Source organism: Gopherus flavomarginatus, chromosome 8, assembly GCF_025201925.1.
Source record: "Gopherus flavomarginatus isolate rGopFla2 chromosome 8, rGopFla2.mat.asm, whole genome shotgun sequence".
Classification (NCBI taxonomy): domain Eukaryota; kingdom Metazoa; phylum Chordata; order Testudines; family Testudinidae; genus Gopherus; species Gopherus flavomarginatus.
The window spans coordinates 36876907-36898857 of NC_066624.1; the positions used below are offsets into that span (position 1 = coordinate 36876907).

The following is a 21951-nucleotide window of genomic DNA, read 5'->3' on the forward strand; positions in this document are numbered from 1 at the left end:
TACCAGGTTGCAATCTCTAGGTTTTTGATTAACCTTTAGCTGTTACTGTATTAATCATTCAGTGTTACTTTGTTAAACTGCATTTTAATCTTGTTTACATATAGCAGCTAAACAACTTGTCATGTTGCATGTACCTACTGGGATATAAATTAATAGGGGAGTGCTGTAACCACAAACATTCCAAAAGTTTTACTAAACAAGACTAGGGAAAGGATCATAACCAAGTTTATTTTATTTATGCTGATATCCACGCATCAGTGCAAAACTAATGAATTTTTAACACAATACTATGTTAAATATTTGACTTGTGAGAAATAAGAAAACTTAGTGGAAATATGTTATTTAGTCAAGTAATTACTACTAACCTGGGTTGTTTGTTTTAATAATTATTGAAAACTTGGAATGACTGCCTCCATGCATCTGATGAAGTGGGTTCTAGCCCACAAAAGCTTATGAGCAAATAAATTTGTTAGTCTCTAAGGTTCCATAAGGACTCCTCGTTGTTTTTGCTGATATAGACTAACACAGCTACCACTCTGAAACCTGCCTTACCACAGTACTTTTACTAGCCACAGATCCATGCCACTGTTTAAATGTTGAAATTTGCATGGATATTGACTGTTAAATTACTGTCTGAGGAGTAAAATATTTGTCATTACTTTTCCAAGAGAGCTCTCCCAAAATCACCTGTGCATAATGTATATTACCATATAATAAACAGGGGCAAATGCGATCAGTGGCTGAGACAATTTGCAAATATTGATCAAGACATGTAGGCAAAGGAACAACAGAATCAATTTAAACAGCAAGCAGCAACTTTCTTAATTTAACAATAGATGAGGGGTGCTTTATGCTAGCCCCTTCTCTTGTACCACCATTTAATTGGATCTCGTGTGGAGTTACAGGGCTCCAACCGTATAACCAGTGATTCAGGGTAGACCCTTTTCAGCCTATCTCTAGCCCTCCACCTGTGAGGGAGGTAGCCAAGGGAACCTCTGTCTGTGAAGTGTAAAGGTCTACCCTTCTTCCTACTGGCAAAAGATCTACCAGCCAAATTCTGGGTCTCATTTAACTCTGGGATCTGACTCTTTTTATTTTCACTGGACATTCGCTGCAAGTTATGACGAACAAAACATTTGTATATTATCTCTTAATAATACAATTCCTGTTCTTTTTCCTTTTAATCTAACTGCTCCACAATGCTGCAAACAATGTGCACGCACGTGCACACACACACATCCGCTCCCAACACTCCCCCCCCAAAAAACAAACAACAACAAAAAACCCACCATATAACACACCCCATCAGATTTTCACCAATTTGTCCCAACTGGAAAAAAAAATCCTTCCTGATCCTGAAAACAGGTAATTATGACATTTTGCAAATGCAGGTCCATATAACTTTGCTACAGGAAGGGAAGCAGTGGGAAATGGGGCAGTTATTGAGACAAGATTGTCCCCCAGACACTGGGGAAGGCTTTCAATTGAATGGAGATAGCCAATAGAATGTGATAGGCAATAAAAGTCTATTGGTGACTGATACTTGTAAAATTTAATCCTGCTTTTGATATCATTATATACTAACTGAATTGTTAATCCTGCAGATATGAACACTTGCATAACTTTAAGCATGGCAGTAGGCCATTGCTATTGTGTTCAATGGACCTACTCTGTCATGTAAAGTTACTTATGTGCAGAAGTGTTTGCAGGATCAGATCCTAGGTGACAATTACTCATTCTTGATTTGTGTCCTTCATTTATGTCTCCGAAGGCATCAAAGTTCTAATCTCAAATGGACAAATATCTGTGTCATCATTTTTAAAGATGAGCTACAAAAGGGTACAGGCTAGGTTAAATGATTTTTTGCGGTTGAGTCCTAGTTTTTCTTTTTTTTTTTGGCTCTTGGAAGAGGTGTGGTGTTCACTCCCATGTTACAGTTGAGGGAGGTGAAGTGTTTCATTTTTGACAGAAACCTGGTTTCTTCCAAACATTCATTGGTCAAAAAGTATAAACAAATGAAGAGTAAGTTGTTCCCAGAATGACTAAATGTGCCTTCTCTTTTCTGTTGCTCGGCTGTCATCCTTGTGTGTTTTGTAATAAGATAATTTCATTAGTTTGGTATTTATTATTGTCTTTCAGACTAATAAAAATATGAATTTTTCTAAAGTTGAAACTACTGACTTATACAGACCACCTTTAAGCATCTTAAAAAGCAAATCTACAAACCCTTTTTTCCCTTTCTGCATTACCTCTGAGGACCTTCAGATATAAAGAAATTCATATGTGTACATTTGCTTGATAGAATTTAAGATTAATTTAATAGATACCTGTGACATTTGCATGAAAAATATTTAATATGTCCAGTTATGCAAAAAAACTGTTCATGTATACATGCTTAAAATATAAAGTGTATTAGTATATATCATTTTATAAGTTCCAGATATAAAACTTTCAATTAGATAAACAAATTTATTAATCCAAAACCTAGAATATTCATAATAGTTCTGATTTGATATTATGCATTATAGCAACATATTCATAATTTTGATTACATGATTAAAAATGAAAATGAATGCCTACAGTTATACCACTTGGAGAGTATTGTCATTAGATCTGGGATTTGACTTATGAATTCTTGGAAGGGAAACCTTCAAGATCCTACAGGAAATGGTGGTTCTTCAGCAGGTGGCTCTCATCTTCTTTGAGCTGTATCAAATCACTGGAGAGTTCGTTGTTGAATGTGCTGGATTTTGAAATGAAGAAAAACTGAGAAAAGAACCACTTTCTGTGATTTTAGTGTTTTTGCAAGAGCAGGAGTATACATCAGGGTGTCCTGTCAAATTTCAGTTTGTAAATTCTGTATGTCCCTTCTACTGCTTTATAATTTTGTTTTCCTTGCCATTGTGATTATGAGAATATCAGAGGGCTGGTCTACACTGAGGGTGGTGGTTTGGGGCAGGGGGTTGATGTAAAATACGCAACTTCAGCTACGAGAATAGCGTAGCTGAAGTCGCCGTATCTTATTTTGACTTACCTCCCATCCTCATGGTGTGTGATCGACGGCCATGGCTCCCCCTTCGACTCTGCTTCCGCCTCTCGCCCTGGTGGAGTTCCAAAGTCAATGGGAGCATGGCAGGGATCGATTTATCATGTCGAAATCAGCGGGTAGTGTGGACGTACCCATATTGTGAGCTAGCATGTTTCTTTTCCCTTGAACTGAAGAAAAAATTGAAAAGTTTATTTTTTTTTCCCCTCTAAGGTAGCATTAGTGTTTTTAAATGAAGTTGTATCTGTAAAAAATTTAAAACTATTATTGGTGAATTAGAAACTCATATGTACACATTTATTTTACAGCTAAAAAGGCAGTGGATGATACAGAAGAAAAGAAAGTAGTTCTGCCAAAGAAACGAGTTAAAGAATTAAGAATCTTGGATGGAAAAACAGCACAGAATCTGTGTAAGTAGTATTAAATCATTTATCTGATAAGCAGAAAAATGAGCTTGCAAATCAGCTTTGACTGGTTGTTGTGTTAATTCCCCTTCCCCCTCTTATCTTGTCATTTTCAGTCTACAGGGAAAATAATAAAATGAAATAAACATTTATTTTCCTCATGCTGCTGCAGCTGTTCTTCAGAATCCAGTTCCTTATTCATCTGCTTGTTGCTGAGCTCTGGACAAATAATGCATTCTACTGCATGAAACACATGTAGCAAAATGGTTTTGAAGATTCCCCAAACTCATGCAGTGGGGAAGTGGCAGCATGACTGCATTCTCTCAACAAGCCTCCAGTCATTTCGAGGCCCTTCTGTGGGGTCCAGGCATAGGTTCTTAGGAGGAAAAAGAGTGTAAAAGAAGTAGCTACTTCATATGGCTTTCTCTTCAGATCTAGGCACATTTCCAGTCAAAACTCACTCAGGATTTACCGCTCTTCAGCGTCAGTAGACCATGTTCTTCTTTGAGTGATTGTATTCCACTGAGGGTTATGCACACACACAATGCACCCTGGCAGTCTGCATATGCACCCTGTGCCACATCATGGTTTCGCCCAAGGCGATAAAGGGTGCAACAGGTCGCCGGCGACTCCAGTTCCTTCTCACCCCTACATGGTCTGAATCAGAGTTTCTACTCCAAAAGTTTACAAAAATATCCTTAGTACTGTTTATAGTTTAGATTTATTGTTTGTTCTGTATTTTCTGTTTAATTGCCTCCTTTTTCGTAGCAGATTTAGAAATTGGGATACCACTTATATGGTGTTTTCTGCCAAACTATTCCCTTGTCCCCTTTACTCCCAGTACCCAGGACTGAGTACTGAATTATGCTAAAGATCGTGGGGTTCAAAACCTGCACTTCCTGCTCCTGCTCATTTTCCATCAGTGATGAGCACCAGCACTTTTTATACTGCTTGGGGGAAGCCCATATTGTAGACACATGCAGTATCTGCCTCTCCTTTCCTGACCGTACTCAAGAGAACCAGACTCCCTATCTCAGAAAAGACTTTATGGGGGATGCCGTGGGACTGACATTGGATCATGACTGGTGAACCCCCCTGTATATCAGCCTGAACAGGCGAAGAGTTCTCCCCCTACCACAGAACCCCCATCATGTTCTGCCAGTACCGGTGCTAAGAACTGCATGATGGGGCATAGGAACCAAGGAAGCATGCACATATTAAGCATAGCAGTTAGTTTTCCTCCAAGTCTATGAAGGATTCAGCACTGACCATGAATTCCAGTCTCGTTCCTTATCTCACGAGACTGAGAAATGGGAGCACTGATAGCCAGATCTGCCCATGTCAATCACATATCCTGCCATTCCATCTGCTCCAGCTACACTGATTTCCCGGGCACTGTCGGTCTCCAGATAGATGCAATTCCCTGTACTAGCTTCTCCAGTGGAACAGATACCATTGACCCCTGGGAGATGGGAAGAGCCCTGAGTGCCCATGAATTGTTTGCGCTGGAAGGACTACTGTCTCCGTGATCCCCAACCTTATCACCAGTTTGAAGGGACCCTTCAACCGCTATGTTTCTTTTGCCTTCTATTTCAGTAGTTCCTACTGTACCACCATTTGGCGAAAATTCTGACTTCTCTGATTCAGATGATATGGATGTCTGACACTGTCCATATCTCTCGTTTTGGAAGCATGACTTCCAGAATCTTCCAGTGGCACCATGGTAGTTCCCCTCCTTGCCTTAGCCACATAGTTGGCATCTGGCACTGTGTTCCCAGGCTATGCAGCAGCAGGTCAACTGGGGCATGGCCCCAGTATTCATGCTCTGAAAGATCCTGCTAGGTTCAGGAGAATTTCTCCACATTGCCACTACAGTGCTTGTCTAATAGGCGCTCCAACATAGGGTTGGTTGATGCACTGGTTAGCCCGACTTCACCGGTATCCCTCATCTTCTCCAGACACAGCCACTTCTTCAATCCCCTCCTCTATGCTGGAGAACTATCGCCAATTCCAAGAATTGCTGCGGAGAATAACCAATGTCCTAGAGATGTCCTTAGAGGACGTACAAGACAGTCAGCACTGGCTGCTTCACATCTTGCACAGTTCAGACCAGTGAGGTTGGTTCTACCAACCAATGATGCCATCCTCCAACTGGCACACACTGGTGTATCCCAGCCACACATGCACCCATCCCGTAATGGGCTGAGAAGTAATAGTATGTCCTTACCAAAGGACCATTGTTCCTGTTCTCTCATCCTCTATCAAACTCATTGGTCATCAAGGTGACTTCATAGTGTTCCATGCTACAACACCTCCACTCCACCCTCACGACTCTGCAATCGCAAACATTTTTGACTGATTACGAACTCAAGTGAGGGATTTTTTCGCATCCCACAACAATACCAGATGCACCCATTATTGTTCAAAGGGAGAAATTGGAGCTTCATAATTTATGAAATTGGAGCTCAGTCTCAGGGGCAAGCCCTAATCATCAATTGGTCGGACTGCACAAACTGTGCCCCTCCCCACCTCCTCCCAGCTCCTCCTATCATGAGTAGTCCACAAGATCAGATGAGAGAAAGCAGCAACCATCCTGATCGCCTCCTGCTGGGCTTGCCAATTCTGGCTTCCATTTCTCCTCTGAACATTGAAGCACCTTCCACTCACACTTTGGATGTTCCCAGAGCACTTGACCCAATGGTAGATTCAGACACCCCAACCTGCACACCCTTCGACTGATGGCTTGGTTTTTGGGTGGCTCCCTCCACTAGCTCAGGAGTACTCTCTGACCATGTAAGATGTCTTTTCAAGCAGCAGGAAAGATTCCACAAGATGCTCATATCGAGCCAAATGGGTGCATTTCACCTCCTGGACTACACAACAGGGCCTTATCCCCGAAGCGATGGGCATCCCACTACTCTTGGAGTGTTTCTTCTTTCTGAAGGACTCGGGACTGGCCCTCAGTTCCATAAAGCTGCCATTAATGCTTTTCACCTGCTGGTAGACAGCCATTCAATTTTTACCCCACCCCTACCTGTATGGTTCTGGAAGGCCCTTCTGCGAAAACCATCAGATCATACCTAGAGATTGTTTATCTGAAACCTCAGATATGTAAGTAAGTCAGGGAATGTCTAGGTAGATGCAATTAGGGTTTATTTTATTATTATTATTTCTTATTGGCTTGTGGTCTCCTCTGTGCTAACCACTGGTGCTTTTGTTTTGCTTGTAACCTTTAAGCTGAACCTCAGAGAGCTATCTTGATTAATTTGTGTAATGGTTGGCTTTTTTTTTTTTTCCTTTTGATCTAGCAAAACTACAACTACAGCCACACTCCACAATGTGCCCCTTGCAGACATATGCAAGGTAGCCATGTGGAGTTCGATACACATCTTTTTCCACACACTATACTCTAGTGCATGATTCTGCCATGGATGCTTCATTTGGAGCAGCAGTTCTCCATTCCACAGTCTCCTTACACCATCCTCTCACATAAGTAGTTCTGGTTACTCACCCTTGTTGGAGTACAATAGGGACTATCACTCACTCAAAGAAGAAAACAAAGTTACTAACCTGTAGTTGGAGGTTCTTTTGAGATGTGTGGTCCCTATTAGTTTTCCAAACCCACCGTACATTCCCTCTGCTGCGGATCCAACAGATCTGTGGTACAGAAGGAACTGGAGATGCCAGTGGCCTGCCTCATCCTTTATCACCTCAGGCTTAACCAGGAGGCGGCACAGGATGCATGTGCAGGCTGTCGAATACTAAAAGCTCCTGCTCCAGGCACATGTGCATAACCCTCAGTGGAATACAGGTAGGGGCCACACATCTCAAAGATCCTCCAGTTATAGGTAACTTCATTTTCTGTTGCAGCCCATCTCCCTCCAGGGAAATTTCTTTGGAGCTGCTGGTTGGGACTCTGTGATAGCGTGACTCATGAAAGAGCTTGGACTTGTTTCTCAATAGCTGTGCCCCTCTAGCCATCTGAAGCTCACCCCATTGTGACTTATTGCTATTCACCAGAGAACTAATTCAGACTAATGATTGTGTGACCTGTAATTTAAAAGAGCACAAGAGCAAGTGAAAGTAGGAGAGCTAGTATATCACACAATGCATTTCATTTAGATAAGTTAATTTGTTCTAATTGTTTAGGTAACACTTCATAGTATATATGTATTTCTAAATGTAATGTTACGTGTCTTGGAAATATAATGAAATCTTACTAATGCAATGCCTCACTGCCATTAAACCTTTCTGTGAAGGGGGAAATAATTGTTGAGAATTACTTGGAGTGTGAATTTGCAAAATTATGTAAAGCAAGAGTTATGTACATAGTTGCATTGATACATTTAATGTGTGGAATAGGAAACGTTAAAACAAATAAACATTTTAAAATGAAAAGCTTTACCCATCAAATCTAACATATAGAGAAGCCTTGAAGTATTTCACACATTTGTGTTTGGAAGTCACCAGTTAATATTGATGCAGGCTGCCAGTCCTATCCTAAAATGGGAAATCTTTAATATATAAATAGATTAACAAAAACGTTTAGTAATTTGCATTGTCTTTTCTGTACCATTATTTTCACTAAACCAGCATAATTTACCCTGAAAGCAAGGGCAGATACTTTTGCCCAATACAATTCTGTTAATTTTTTGAATAAAAAAATCTATTACTGTCATCTATGATAAGGCTAGTATATGCCTGCCTCTTTGCCCACGTGCTTTCAAGAATAGTCTTGCAATCTGACCCTATATAATTCATTCTGCTTAATGAGGATTTTTGGAAAGTATTTAAAAAATGTAGCAACGAAATATGTGCAGGCTTACAGAAAAAAAAACGTTATTATTTAGTACTGCTGAGAAACACGTAGGTTCTCATTTTCCAGCTATCATGAGCTAAGAGCTCAATCAGGCCAAAAAATTTACTTGGTCACCTAAAGTTAGTCATATAGCACAGAATCAATTGACCTAAACAGTTGATCTGATCTCTCCCCTCCACTCCCCCCGATCCCATTGACTTTAGTGGTAGCTAAGAGTTGGTCACTACCTGTGAAAACCAAACTACTTTTTTTTTGGTTTTGAGCTTTAAGGTGGAGCTGTAATCTCAGTACCTAGCGGCAGGGTGGCATTGTGTTGCTCTGGATTGATTCTTATGCGCAGCATAAATTCCTTTGGGAGCAAGTCCCCTTCATATTCCCTGGCCAAGTAATGGTGGTGGTGGGGAGTTGCGGAACCACACCAATCATTGGCCTGTCCCATCTACCTACATATGGAACGAAAACACAATGGAAAAGTAACAGTGATTCCCCACTTGGGGTCTCGTGTACATTCTGTATGCTTGAGAATGCCAGTGCCCAATTGCCTGAATTGCTGTAGCTCCCATAGTCAGCTGGGCTACTGCTGTTGCTGCCCCAATCCTGAATGAGAGGGAACCATATTCCTGTGTAGGAACCCCAACCTCATCAGTCCCTGTCTTAAAACTGTAACAAACTGATACGTTGTGAGGAGACACCCATCACCGAGAATAAAGAGGGGGCCCATCCTCGCTGGCCTTACTGTCACGTATTCCCTCACAGCCTCCACAGGGCAGATCTCAGACCTGACACTCTCGTGTAGAATAATGGCCACCCTTGAACCATTTTTGACTTCACCAGGAGAATATAACCAATCACCCCTTCCAGTGTATATTCCTCTGTTCCAAAGACCTGCCAGAAGAAGCCTTACAGGATCCAGCTACTAACTCACTGATCCTAAAAGCTCCAAAAAATGCTGCCACAAATGCCAGCCTGAATAAGGCCATCTCCTGACCACAGCCACTTATGGGTTCCAGAATCTGCGCCAGATCCCTAAGTGTATTAACAGTGATGGAATGACATATATCCTCACTCAGGCTGGTGCTTCCAGTCCACTCCTCTCTATGCCTTCAAACTAAAACACTGGGTAACAGCTTAGCCTATTGACAGACGTAAGGGCAAATAGGCGAGTAGAGACGGTTGAAGATGCCAGTTGTTGGATTGGTAACAACACAACTGTTGTGGAAAAACCATCCACACCGTTGAATTTGAATCAGAACAGCCTGAGGCTTCTTTATTGATTACAAATGTGCACACAGGGAGACAACAGTGGTCCCCTACGCAGAGGGTCGGCTGGTCTGCCCTTCACAAACTTTACTTAGCTTTTAAAACTTTAAACCGCAAAGCATCACTCAGTAATACATTTGATACATTCCTTATTTGGTATTTGCATAGTTAATATTGCAGAACATAAGTGATAACTTTCCTTATATGGCTTACATATTGCAACTCCAGGAGCATGTTGTCACAACCTTCCTGTTATTGTCCTCAGGGTGGTCATGTGGGTCTAACTATTATGTGACCCCACTTGCGGTTTTCTTAAGCAAGCAGCTTATTGCTACAATATAACCCACAAAGCTGCAATGGCTCCCCCCCAGGTCCCCCTTGCCTTCATTTAGTACTTTTCCAGACAGTGTATTTGAGTAAACAAGTTTTTAGGGAAGTGAGAGCAGTGTGGCTAAAGGCTAGGCCTGCAAAATTGTCTTGATAGCTAGAACGTCCCTGTTATGGAAGGGAACAACAGGAAAGCCCCTATTGAGGAGGGGGTATTATTTTCCCTATCACCATGTACTGCAGCACATGTTCCTCTGCAATTGGCCATATTGGTGACAGGCCCTCTAGATCCTGGAATTGCCCAAAATTTAACTCTGCAGTGTTTTTGGAGATGCTGACATCTGTGCTATACTGGCAACCATCATATGCCAAGATTTCATAGCTAGTAGTATCTGTTCAGGTTCCTTGCTGGCTCCTGATGCCAAAAGCCGAAATCTATACATCTGAAAATGATACAGTGAGTATGCTATGCTATTATCAATCCTGGGCACATGCTTGAAAGAGAAATAGAGGCTAAAGCTTAAACATGGTAGTACAAATGCCCTTACCAGTCACATAACCCTGTGTGATCTGGAGGACTGGTGATGGATAACATGTGTAACGGCAATGTTGTCACACCAGAAACACACCCTTCTGTTTGCAAACTCCATTCCTCAAATGACCACTGGAACCAAAATAGGAAAAAATCCAGAAACGTTGTATCCTGCGCTATCCCTGTTATCATCCAGGTGGAGGACCCAGGTGGGTGCACTATCTGCTTTGGTAAAATATCCCAAAACCCATGCCTTCCAAAGCATCTGAGTAGATCTTAAAATCAACCTCCATTATTTATTCATTCCTCCCTCCAGAATGGCACTCCATTAAAATCACTCACAATTTGTCCCCACACCCTGAAATCCTCCTTCATCTTTTTAGTAACTCTCTTAAAATGGTGAGGTCTTTGTATGCTTGCAGTGGTCACCATCAGCCTGGCACAGAATGCTAACCTCAGGGCTACCACCCAGCAGGGAAAGTTGTGAATAGACTGCAGCTCAAAGAGTGTAGCTTTCTTTGCATCTCTACCTCTTCTAATTAAGCCCTGTATCTCCCAAAGCTTATCCTGAGGGAGTTGCAGTATACCAGCCTATGCATCTAGCTTGATCCCCAGCTTAGGTCAGTGTAGTGGAAGATCCCTCTGTGTTGGCTGGTCACATGTGCTGTCTCTCTTTTATTCTATTCTGAAGGTCCATTGTTGAGACACAGTCTCAAATATTAACATAGTCGAAAGAGTATTAAGGCAATAATTATCAAAGCTCACATTAGATGGCCTGGTCATGTTATTAGAATGAGAGATGACAAACTCCTGAAAGAAGGTTGCTCATAAAGCGCCGGAGGGATGGTCAGCGAAAATATTTAGGACATGTTTAAATAGAATCTTAGCTCATCCAACATAAGTTTTGATATCAAAGACATAATGGAGAGCAATTATCAATAAAGGTTGTAAACACTTCGAAGAAGATAGATGTGAACAACTGATTTTAAAAAAAAGGGCCGAGCATCCTGTCAAGTATTCAGTGGGACACGGTGTGTTCCCATGTGACATCTGTTCACGATCTTGCTTCTCACAGTTTGGACTATATAGCCATATGAGAACACCATATGATGCTGTGACATCATTGTCAGATGTGATGGAGAGCCATATCATGGCCAGTATTGAAAATGATTGCACAGAAACCAACCTCACATATCAACCTCAGATAGAAACTTTGGCCACATTACATCTCTGGTAGAAACTGCTCTGAGATGCTCTTCTCTGACAAGCTGATTTGACACCTCTTCAAGTTATTGCAGCTCAGATGGTTGAAACTGTGGTAGCCTATCTATGTCAGGACTACTTGGTGACTTTTAAGTCCAAAATCCATTTGGAAGTGTATAGATTAACCTGGGGGCCACACAGCAGTGCGGCTTCCCTGAGATATTTCAGCTAACTCCTCTTAAATTCCTTTGAGAGCCTCAGAGCTGTGTTAGCCTTTAAAAGCATACAGCACATGCTCCCCTCAGTACTGGCCCTGCTCCTACCCGAGCAGAGGTGGGGAGGAGGGCCATGTGTCTTTTCCCGCATCATGTTTATCTGTTTGGGAAATGTACTGCGGTTGATGTTGCATTTTTTCACCACTTGCTCTCAGGGAGTGCCATAGAATAGCAGTTCCCAGTGATTCTTAGCAATCTCAAATACACAATTTACACACACACGAGTGCTGTTTGTGAAAGGGGCAAGACAGAAAGCACTAGACTGAAATCTTTTATTCACAGGATAAGTCCAGTAGGTACACTAGCAGTGAAAACATTTCATCCTTCACAGAAAAATGCTTGAGTGTTTGTGAGGGTGTGTGTTACAGTATGAGAGAGTAGAATCATAGAACAGGAAGGGACCTCATGGGGTCATAGAGTGACCAGATAGCAAATGTGAATAACTGGGACAAGGTATGGGGAGTGCCTAGATAAACAAAACACCCAAATATCTGGACTGTCCCTATAACACAGAGGTGAGCAAACTACGGCCCGCAGGACCATCCTGCCCGGCCCTCAAGCTGCTGGCCTGGGAGGCTAGCCCCAGGTCCCTCCCCTGCTGTCCTCCCTCCCCCACAGCCTCAGCTCACTCACTCCGCCACCAGCTCAATGCTCTGGGCAGTGGGGCTGTGAGCTCCTGGGGCAGAGCAGCTGCAGAGCCCAGCTTGACCCAGTCTCTGTACTGCGTGGTGGTGGTGGCGGCGGCGGCAGTGGTGTGGCCTGGCTCCAGCTGGATGGCGCAGCTGTAGTGCTGCTAGTCACCGGTGCTCCAGGTAGCGCGGTAAGGGGGCAGGGAGCAGGAGGTGGGGGCTGGGCCACAACCCTCTCCCCTAACTGGCCCTCCATACAATTTATAAAATGCAATGTGGCCATCAGGCCAAAAAAGTTTGCCCACCCCTGCTATAACATTTGGTCACTCTAGGTCATCTAGTCCAGTCCCCTGCACTCAGGTCAGTCTTTGGCCTATCAGTTCAAATCATCAGGGAGGGAAAATGTGATTGCCTTTTAATTTTTTAAGAATGTGGACATTTGTTATTAGAAATTGCCACGAGGCAACTTATTTTGCTAAAAACATTATGTAGCCCTCTGTATAAATCCATTTTTCCTGTTGATAATCTGACCTATAGTTAACCTATTTCTGAATTATTTTTGCAGTAAAAAAAAACTTACTTAAATTATGATTTGCTTCCTACTTTTGACTTATTTGGTTTTAGTAACTTCCTATTTAATTTCAGCAATCTTTCTGGGATCTTTCCGAATGCCTTATGAAGAAATAAAAAATATTATTTTAGAGGTGGATGAAAAGAAGCTGAGTGAATCCTTGATTCAGGTAAGTCGTAATGTCATCTGTTTAATTCAGCAAATCAGCTTTCCTCATAACAATCGCTTCAAAGAAATGAGCTTTAACTCAAGAAGAAGAATAAGGAACTATTCAAAGTTGTGTGCTAAACGCATGCTATAAACTTGTCACTTTATCTTCTTTAATACATATGCATTGTATCTGCTCTTTCATCTTTATTTTTGGGTACGAAGAATAGACAAAGTAATTTTTATGTAAAGGAACTGTTGACATAGTCTGGCTCCTTTTTGTCTTCACGTTAATTTTCACGTGCATACAGAAAACACTAATATAATAGTGAGTAAATACTCAAAATGATCCTTAAGCTATCTTCTACTGATGATGTGTGGGGATGTTCTCCTGCCTCCCGCCCCCCCCCCAATACATGTTTGAGAGTACAAGAACCATGTTGGACATCAGATCCATTAATTTAATATGGGGTAATATTTACTGCCATGCCCTCATTGAGCTAAAGAAGTTACTGATAGTATTCTTTGACCTTGTCTACACTGGAGAGGGGTGGGAGGGATCGATCTAAGATATGCAACTTCAGCTATGAGAATAGTGTAGCTGAAGTCAATGTATCTTAGATCAAATTAAAATTAGTTACTTTGCATCCTCGCGGCGCACCGCGGCTCTCCCATCAACTTTGCTTCCACCTCTCGCTGAGCTGGAATTCAGCAGTCAAGGGGAGCGATGAGGATCGATTTATTGCGTCTACACTACACGCGATAAATCAGTCCCCGATAGATCGATCGCTACCCACTGATCCGGCTGGTAGTGTAGACGTACCCTTTGTGTGCCAGCACTAGAGGGGGATGGGACATGTAGCCAGTACGTTTCACAGATATTTGCTGAGCAGAGGAATGACGAGAGCAAGAAATCTTGGGATCTATTCTCTTTATTTTGGGTGGAAAGAGGGTAGATTTGGATTTATACCCACTCTTTTTAAATCAAAGTCTAAATACTTAGTGCAAAAAACCCCAAACCAAAATAAAACAAAACCACCACCAGAAAGCAAAACAACTGCATATTGGAATAAATCCTGCATGGTAAAGTCCTCCTATTGAGGAGAAAAATAAATTCCTCCTTTTTATATTAGTGCTTAGCTTAATTTCATGCTCTACTCTTCCATCAGGGTCTGTACTGAAATTCCAGTGAGCTTAATTTTAGGAGAACAATGCCATTGTGTCCTTCAACTATGAGCCCAACAAGCAGCCTAGTAGTATGTTTCTAATAGGTTATTAAGCTTAATTGTTTGGAAGCTGATAATATTAATGTAGAGTGTTATTTTCTGTAGCGTATTGTAGAAACGTACTGTATAGATAAATGAAAAACAAATAGAAAAAATGAATACATGCTACATTTTACTGTCTGCTTTCCTTTTATTCAATAATTAATGTTTCTTTAATACACCATTGTTTATGTGCATTTTTATTTGGGGTATTGAGTCTGTATGTGTGGCATACAGGTGCAATTCAGTGCAACTGCTCCTGCACTCCCCCTTTGTCGTACAGTAGGCACACCTACACTCAATCTCCTGGCTCCCCTGGCCATCACCTTTCTTGGGTGGAGAGATGCACCTTTGTCCCATCTGACCCGATGTATCTCCAGGCTGAACAGTTCCCTGCCTTCACCATCTTATTCCTAATAAGAGACTCTGCTTAAGTAGAGCTGCCTACTTTCTCTTTGGAGACTAACAGGGTAATTGCCCACAGTTATCCCACAGCACTGCCTATGCAAGCCTATTTTATTTTTAAGGTAAAAGCACTACAGAACAGAACAAAACATATTAAAACAATTAAAGAACCTGTACTAGGCAGTCAATTCATGTGATTTTAAGCCAGACAGTCTTGCATTTCTAAGGTTTTCCCCCATCTAGTACTGAGACAAAACTGGATGTGTTTAGTCCAGTATTGGATGGTGGGTGCCATTTTAAATAGTGTTCCCTGCCCTCGCTGGTGTGATGGCACTTTCTTCAAAATGGCATTCTTCTTGCAGCGTGACCATGCACTGTGCATTCAAGGTCTCGCTGGTGGGGGTGAGCCTCCTCCAGAATTACCAGAATGTCCAGTATTCTGAAAAAGTGTGAGTGGTCACCTTAAGCTACTTGTATTCTAATAAGCTTACCATAGATCTCCCCAATCCTAAAATGGATTTTCTTATTTACACTCTTTCATTATACAACAGCGAGAAAAGGGGAGGAGTTATGTAAACAATCCAATACTGTTTTTTAATTATTAATTTTTATTTTCCTTTGTTTTGCTTTTATATATTTCCAGTTAGAAATTTGCAGAAGTTAGTAAGAGTTCAATATATATTTTGTTGTGCTTATGTATTTGTTATAAACTGTCTGAAGCGATGAAAGCTTAGGTGGTTGTAAATGTGATCAGTATGGGAAGCATGACATTGATAAGACTACAAAATCTGTTTACATTCTATTGTTGTTTTCACTGGAATTTAAGATAAGAACTCAGATTGAGCAACCAACTCTTGACAGTGACTTCTATAATTGAATAGATGATAGTATTCTGTCAAGTATTGTTTCAAGTCCTGCACACTGATTTTATAAAAGCAACAATAAGACATTCCAGTTTTGTCTGTCTTGTCACCGCAACTTTTGTTACATTAGACTATACATAAAATTCTAGGGTCATAGAAGAATTTGTTGATATTTACAGGCAGAGATAGAAATTGTTTTCTATTTGTGAACCCCATTTCTTTTAGAAAAAGAAATATCCTTCATCTTTTGTTGAACTTTATTTTTTTTTTCCCCCCATCCTGATATGGTAGACACTGCTCTTGGTGGGGAAAAGTGCCAGCAGCAAGATTAGGTAGCTGTTCTGTACTGCACCCTAGTGGTGTGTGTGTGTGTGTGTGTGTGTGTGTGTGGATGGAGGGCCTTTTTATTACCTCCTTCCTCAGATACCATCTAAGATTCTAATGAGACAGGGACTCTGTCCAGCAATATCCTCAAAACACCAGAAAGGAAATAAGTTTCAAATAATTGACTAGATAGAGGACTGCAGTTAATGTTCTTTGATTTTGAATGGGAATGCGTCGAGTGGACTTGGTGTAGTCCATCATAGATTCTTAAGGAAAATATTTAAATTCAGTGCATTGAGGCTCCTACACTACTCTGCACTATGGACATAGTGTGGGTTAAAGTGTATTTTTATAGGCACTGTAGTTTGAGTTTGGTAAGGTTTCTGTGTATGCTTTTACATGTGTCTCACTTCATCAATTGACATGTGCAAATCCCCAGACAGGGTTGGGAAGTGAAGCCAGAGTAGTGATGGTCACTTGTATCTGATGTAGCTTGTATCTCTGTGTTCGTTATATAGTCTATTATACGAGAATGTATGAATGACTTTCTCTTTGATTACTATACTGCTTATATTTATTTGGGATGATAACAACATGCAAACAGATACTGAAACTTGTTTAAGAGAATATTCTTAAAATCCAAATTCTCATTTAATAAACTGCTCCGAAATATCCCCGAACTTACTGAGTCCATTTCTACTTTTCCTCTTTTCGAGACCTTCTCCGCTGAGCAACCTACTTCTTTCCCCCTATTGAATAGAGGTGTAAGAAATGGAAGGGGAGGGGGAGACATTGCAAAATAATTGTGTATATATAGTTATTCATGGTACCAGCTGTAGCTGGTCAAGAATCAGAGAAAATCAGAGTGGTACATTAACCAAAATGACATTGAAACTCTAAATTCAATTTATTTGATTGAAAAATGTCTCCCTGAAGTCCTTCAGATAGATGTATTTTATCTGAAGTGTTGCTTCAGGACCCCCATAAAAAAGAAAATTTGAATGATGGGCAGGATAATGCCTATCATTCGAGAAGTTTTGGACCTTGAGGATAAACAAAATATTTTCAAAGAGTTAAATAAGATTTAGCCACTAAAGGCAAAGGCTCAACTTTACTGATTGTTGGTATCTTAGGCATATTCAGTGCAGTATCTATTAAAATAAAGTAGTGGTGAATTCATTCTGAAAACAATGGAAAGGTTTTTTTTAATAGACTGAAATGTTCATCTGGAATATGTGAAATAATGGAATATTTATCCATTGGATATTTTATTTCACTGTGATGATTTATTGTTTCAACTGTAGTTATTTTGGACTATTAATATAATAGATGCTATCTACTATTCTAGTTTTGCACCTTTGATGAGTAGTAAAACTGGTATATAAATAGATGGTGGAATTGTCTTTTTATATGTATGAATATGTAATAGATTTGTTAGGTATCTAAAGAGTACTTACTCACATTTTTAATTTGAGGTGAAGACAAAGCAGTGGTTTAAAAATTCAGTTGTAGGAAAAATTTGAGAGGTAATGAAAAGATAACTAATTTTGGACATATTCTTAACTTTTGTGTATGAATTCAGGCTGTTATTCCCATTTTTTAAAATCTTGTTTTATTTACTTATGTTAAGCAGTATGATAATGGACATGTCATTGCCTATGTACACAATGGAGATTATATTATATACAGAATAGGTCCTGCAAAAATTACAGTTACATCTCCCAGATATTTTTTAATGGAGTTAAATATGGTCAACTTTGCAGTATTTTTGGAGGATGAGGGGAAATAAAATTTTATAAAAATGTGTCATAAAGTGCAATAGTTAATTTGTGTTGGATATTCACAGATAAAATCAAATGCTTAATTTATTGAAATCCAGCCTAATTCTGTTTTATAAAGAAAATTCATTCATGTCTCTGCTCCCCCCTTCTGCTTATCATATTTTCTCATATGGAGCATCATCTTATTCCTTGTCATTGAGGTATACTGATTTTTTTTTCTCTACATTATGTGGTAAGAAAATGTGTCACTTAGCTGTTAAAGTCGAGATAATACTCTGTATTTAATGTTTTCAGTTCATATGAAAGGAATCTTAAAGATGGTGCTAGAAACTGTAGTCAGTTTATGCAGATGACAGTACAAGCTGTACTTTGTTAATTTACCAGTATGCCAGAACACTAGTCTGGAAAAATAACTTGCGATGTCAGTCTTCTTGTCTGTTTAATTCTGTCTCTCTCCTATAAGGATATGTCTTTGGTAGGGTAGGGGATGCTCTTAACTGAGTTTAAAATTACAATGAAGACATAAATCATCTTTCAACTTGGGTTAGCAGCTTGTGTTCAAGCCTCTATGGGATCCTAGGGTTTAATTCGAGCTGCTAACCCAAGTTAAAAGCTGAGTTGTCATGTGACCACTATTATTTTAATTCAAGTTAACTAACTCAAGTTAGCTAACATGAATTAAGATCAACCATTTGTCAACAAAGATGCTCATTGTGAAGTCTTCCGGAAACTGAGCTTCATTTCCAATAATCATATAGAAAATCATGAGATGTAACAAAATTTAACTCATGGTCCGGACTTCCTTTTTCATTGCTGACTCTCTTTCTTTCTTTCCACACAACATAAACTCCTCATTCTCACTTGTAACACCTTACACAGCTGTAACTGTACCTACATCTCAGCTTTTCTTCTCCAGTTGCTCTCCACCTGTCCTCAGCTCCCTCTCCTTGACCTCACCCTTCTACTCTTCTTAGTGCTCCCCCTCACCCCCGCTTCTTCCGGAATTTAGAATGGCAGCCCTCTTCCTCCTCCAAATCCCTGTGAGAATAAACGTTTTGCCTTTTCCCCCCTCACTATTGACTCTTGTAATTTCTACTTGTCCTCTTGCTGTTGCTTGTATTATTTGACTGCTGTATATTTGCAGTGGCCAGAGATCCGGGCCCTTTAAATTCCCGCCCGAGCCCGGCTGCCAGAGCTCCGGTGGTGATTTAAAGGGCCTGGGTTTCCCCGCAGCGGCTGGAGCCCTGGACCCTTTAAATCAGTGCCAGGGAAGCCGGTCCAGTCTGGCACGGCGTACTGGCTTTTGCTGGTATGCCATACAGGACCATACCGGCTTACTTTCACCTCTAGATGGACTCGAACTATTAATAAGGTCTAGTATGGCAAGTCCTATGTCTGTATGCTATTCTGACTTTATGCTTTTGATGTAATTTATTTTAACTAAAACAGTGTGGTTTATTACCTGCAAATACATTTCTACTCTTTTCATGATCTCCAAAACATCGCCAGAGGACTCACATCTATAACCCTTTGTTCACTACATATAACTCCAAATATGCTGAGCAGCTATGCAGAAGAACTTCAGAAAAACTGAGGAATCATCTCCTGCACCTCACGTATTCCGAAAAGGGCCACAGCAAACAAGAACACATGAAGGAAAAAAATCATGAAACCTACCTGGAAGTCATGCAAGAAACCCAAAACTTCCTTTTTTTTTAAAAAGCTCACCAAAAGAAAACCTCAGTGACAATACCCCCCCTCCAAAAAAAGAAAACCAACTACAACAACTCCAGACATCTCAGAACACTACCTCTGGAAAAGTAACACCAGGACCCTCCACATGGACAGTACATGACAACCCAAAATCATCAATTTATCAGGACTGCCCCTAACCAGAGCTGAATTATCAGGGGACTAAGGGACTGAAATTCTGCCCCATGTCAGAACCTGATGTCATAGAAAATGTGTGGAGAACTAACTCCGACTTAAATAATTATTTCACAATAATGATGGCACGACCCACAAATGTCCACCGACAGTTATAAGTAGAAAGAATCATCTGACTGGTCACTCAACGCTGGATGAAATCACACACTTCTTAATTACATGGATTTATTCAGGAAAAAAAAAAAAAGACTTCCATCACAGTCTCTCTCTCTCTCTCTCTCAGCAAGAGGACCACTATACAGTCCCTGAAATCCAACCACCAGATAGTGATCAAACCAGCAGTCAAAAGGGATACCATCATTATTCTCAGCCAGGATGACTACCTTGAGGACAACTGACAACTCTCTGGCACCACCTACTGTAAATAACACAAAGAAGATCCCATTTCACAATTCACCAAGGAATTATAGAAGGATCAAATCCTTCCTCAAATTCCAAAAGAATCTCTGCAACCTTATTCCTCATGAACTTACCCCAGGGACCTTCTGCATGGTTCCCAACATACACAAACAAAGGAACCTATGCAGTCCTATTATATCTGGCCATGGCACTCTTACTGAAGGGATATCAGGATTCATAGAAACTATCTTCAAACCACTTACCACACAAGTGGCCATCTTCCTCTAGGATGCAGATGTCTTCCTTCAAAAACTCCACAAGGTTGTTAACCTCCCTCAGGACACCATTCTAGCCACCATGAATATCACCTCAATATACACCAACATCCTTCACAATGACTGCATCACTGCCTGCCTCAAATATTTACAGGATAATGGACAACACTCAGGTATCCACCCCACGCCCATCACCAAACTCACTCATTTTGTCCTCACCTATAATAAGTTGACATTCAACCACAAACCCTAGGACAGAGGTGGGCAACTACGGTCTGCGGGCCACATCCGGTCTGCGGGACCATCCTGGCCCAGGAGGCTAGCCCCCAGCCCCTCCCCTGCTGTCCCCCCTTCTCCGCAGCCTCAGTTCACTTGCTCCTCTGCAGGTGCAGTGCTCTAGGTGGTGGGGCTGTGAGCTCCTGGGGCAGTGCAGCTGCATGGTGGCGATGGTGCTGTGTCCCAGCTCCAGCCGGGCGGCACGGCTGTAGTGCTGCCAGCCACTGGTGCTCCAGGCAGCCCGGTAAGGTGGGGTTGGATAGAGGGCAGGGGAGTTTGGGGTGGTGGTCAGGGGGCGGGGTTGTGGATAGGGATTGCGGTGGTTGGGGGGGAACAGAGGGTTGAATGGGGGCAAGTGTCCTGGAGGGGAAGTCAGGAAGGAGCGAGAGTTGAATGGGGTAGCAGGGGCAGTCAGGGGACAGGGAGAAGGGGTGGTTGGATGGGGCAGGGGTCCTGGGGGGTGCGTCAGGAATGAGAGGAGGAGTTGGATGGAGCTGTGGGGGTCTGGAGGCAGTCAGGGGACAGGGAGTAGGGGTGTGTGAATGGGGCAGAGGTCCTGGCGGGGCCATCAGGGAACAGGGGGGGTTGGATGGGGCATGGGTGTCCGGGGGAGGAGGCAGATAGGAGTTGGGGACAAGGCCCCTAACCAGCCCTCCATACAATTTATAAAACTGAATGCTGCCCTTGGGCCAAAAAGTTTGCCCGCCCCTGACCTAGGACCATACCATGGAAACAGCCATGAGTACTAGGACAATACAAGAAATGGATCACTTGACGCTTACTTGTTCTGTTCATTCCCTCTGGGGTACATGACATTAGCCACTGTCGGAAGACCGCATATTCGGCTAGATGAATCTTTGGTCAGACCCAGTATGGTCATTCTTGTGCTCTTATGATGGCTCTTCAATATGCCAGCGTCTTCATGGGCCACCTTGAAAAAGATTTTTCTGGACAAACGCACCACAAAACCAAAGATTTACCTGAGATAAAATGAGAGAACCTGCTTCAGTACAGAGAGGGGAAAAACCCCTCATACCACATGTCCCTAATTGTCACCTACCACCTCATATTAGAACCTGTATGGGGCGCTATTAAACAATGGCAACCGATATTCAATGGAGACCACATCCTGAAAAAAATCTTTCCCAATCCCTCTCTTCTGGCCTTCAAACAGCCCCACAACCATGCCAAGCTCCTCAGCAGATGCAAGCTCCCCACAGATACTGACCCACTAACTTAAAGCTGCACACCAGTCCCTGCTCT

At 41.6% G+C, this 21951-nt stretch overlaps 1 protein-coding gene across 8 annotated transcripts in view; it reads left to right on the forward strand.

Annotated features, from left to right (window-relative positions):
• DIAPH2 (diaphanous related formin 2) overlaps positions 1-21951 on the forward strand; it is an 879031-nt gene that overhangs the window by 347793 nt on the left and 509287 nt on the right. For all 8 annotated transcript variants that reach the window (XM_050965017.1, XM_050965016.1, XM_050965012.1 and 5 more), the window contains 2 exons: positions 3355-3456; positions 13141-13235. In XM_050965017.1, the coding sequence (XP_050820974.1) occupies positions 3355-3456; positions 13141-13235 (197 nt within the window). The remainder of the gene's footprint in view (positions 1-3354; positions 3457-13140; positions 13236-21951) is intronic.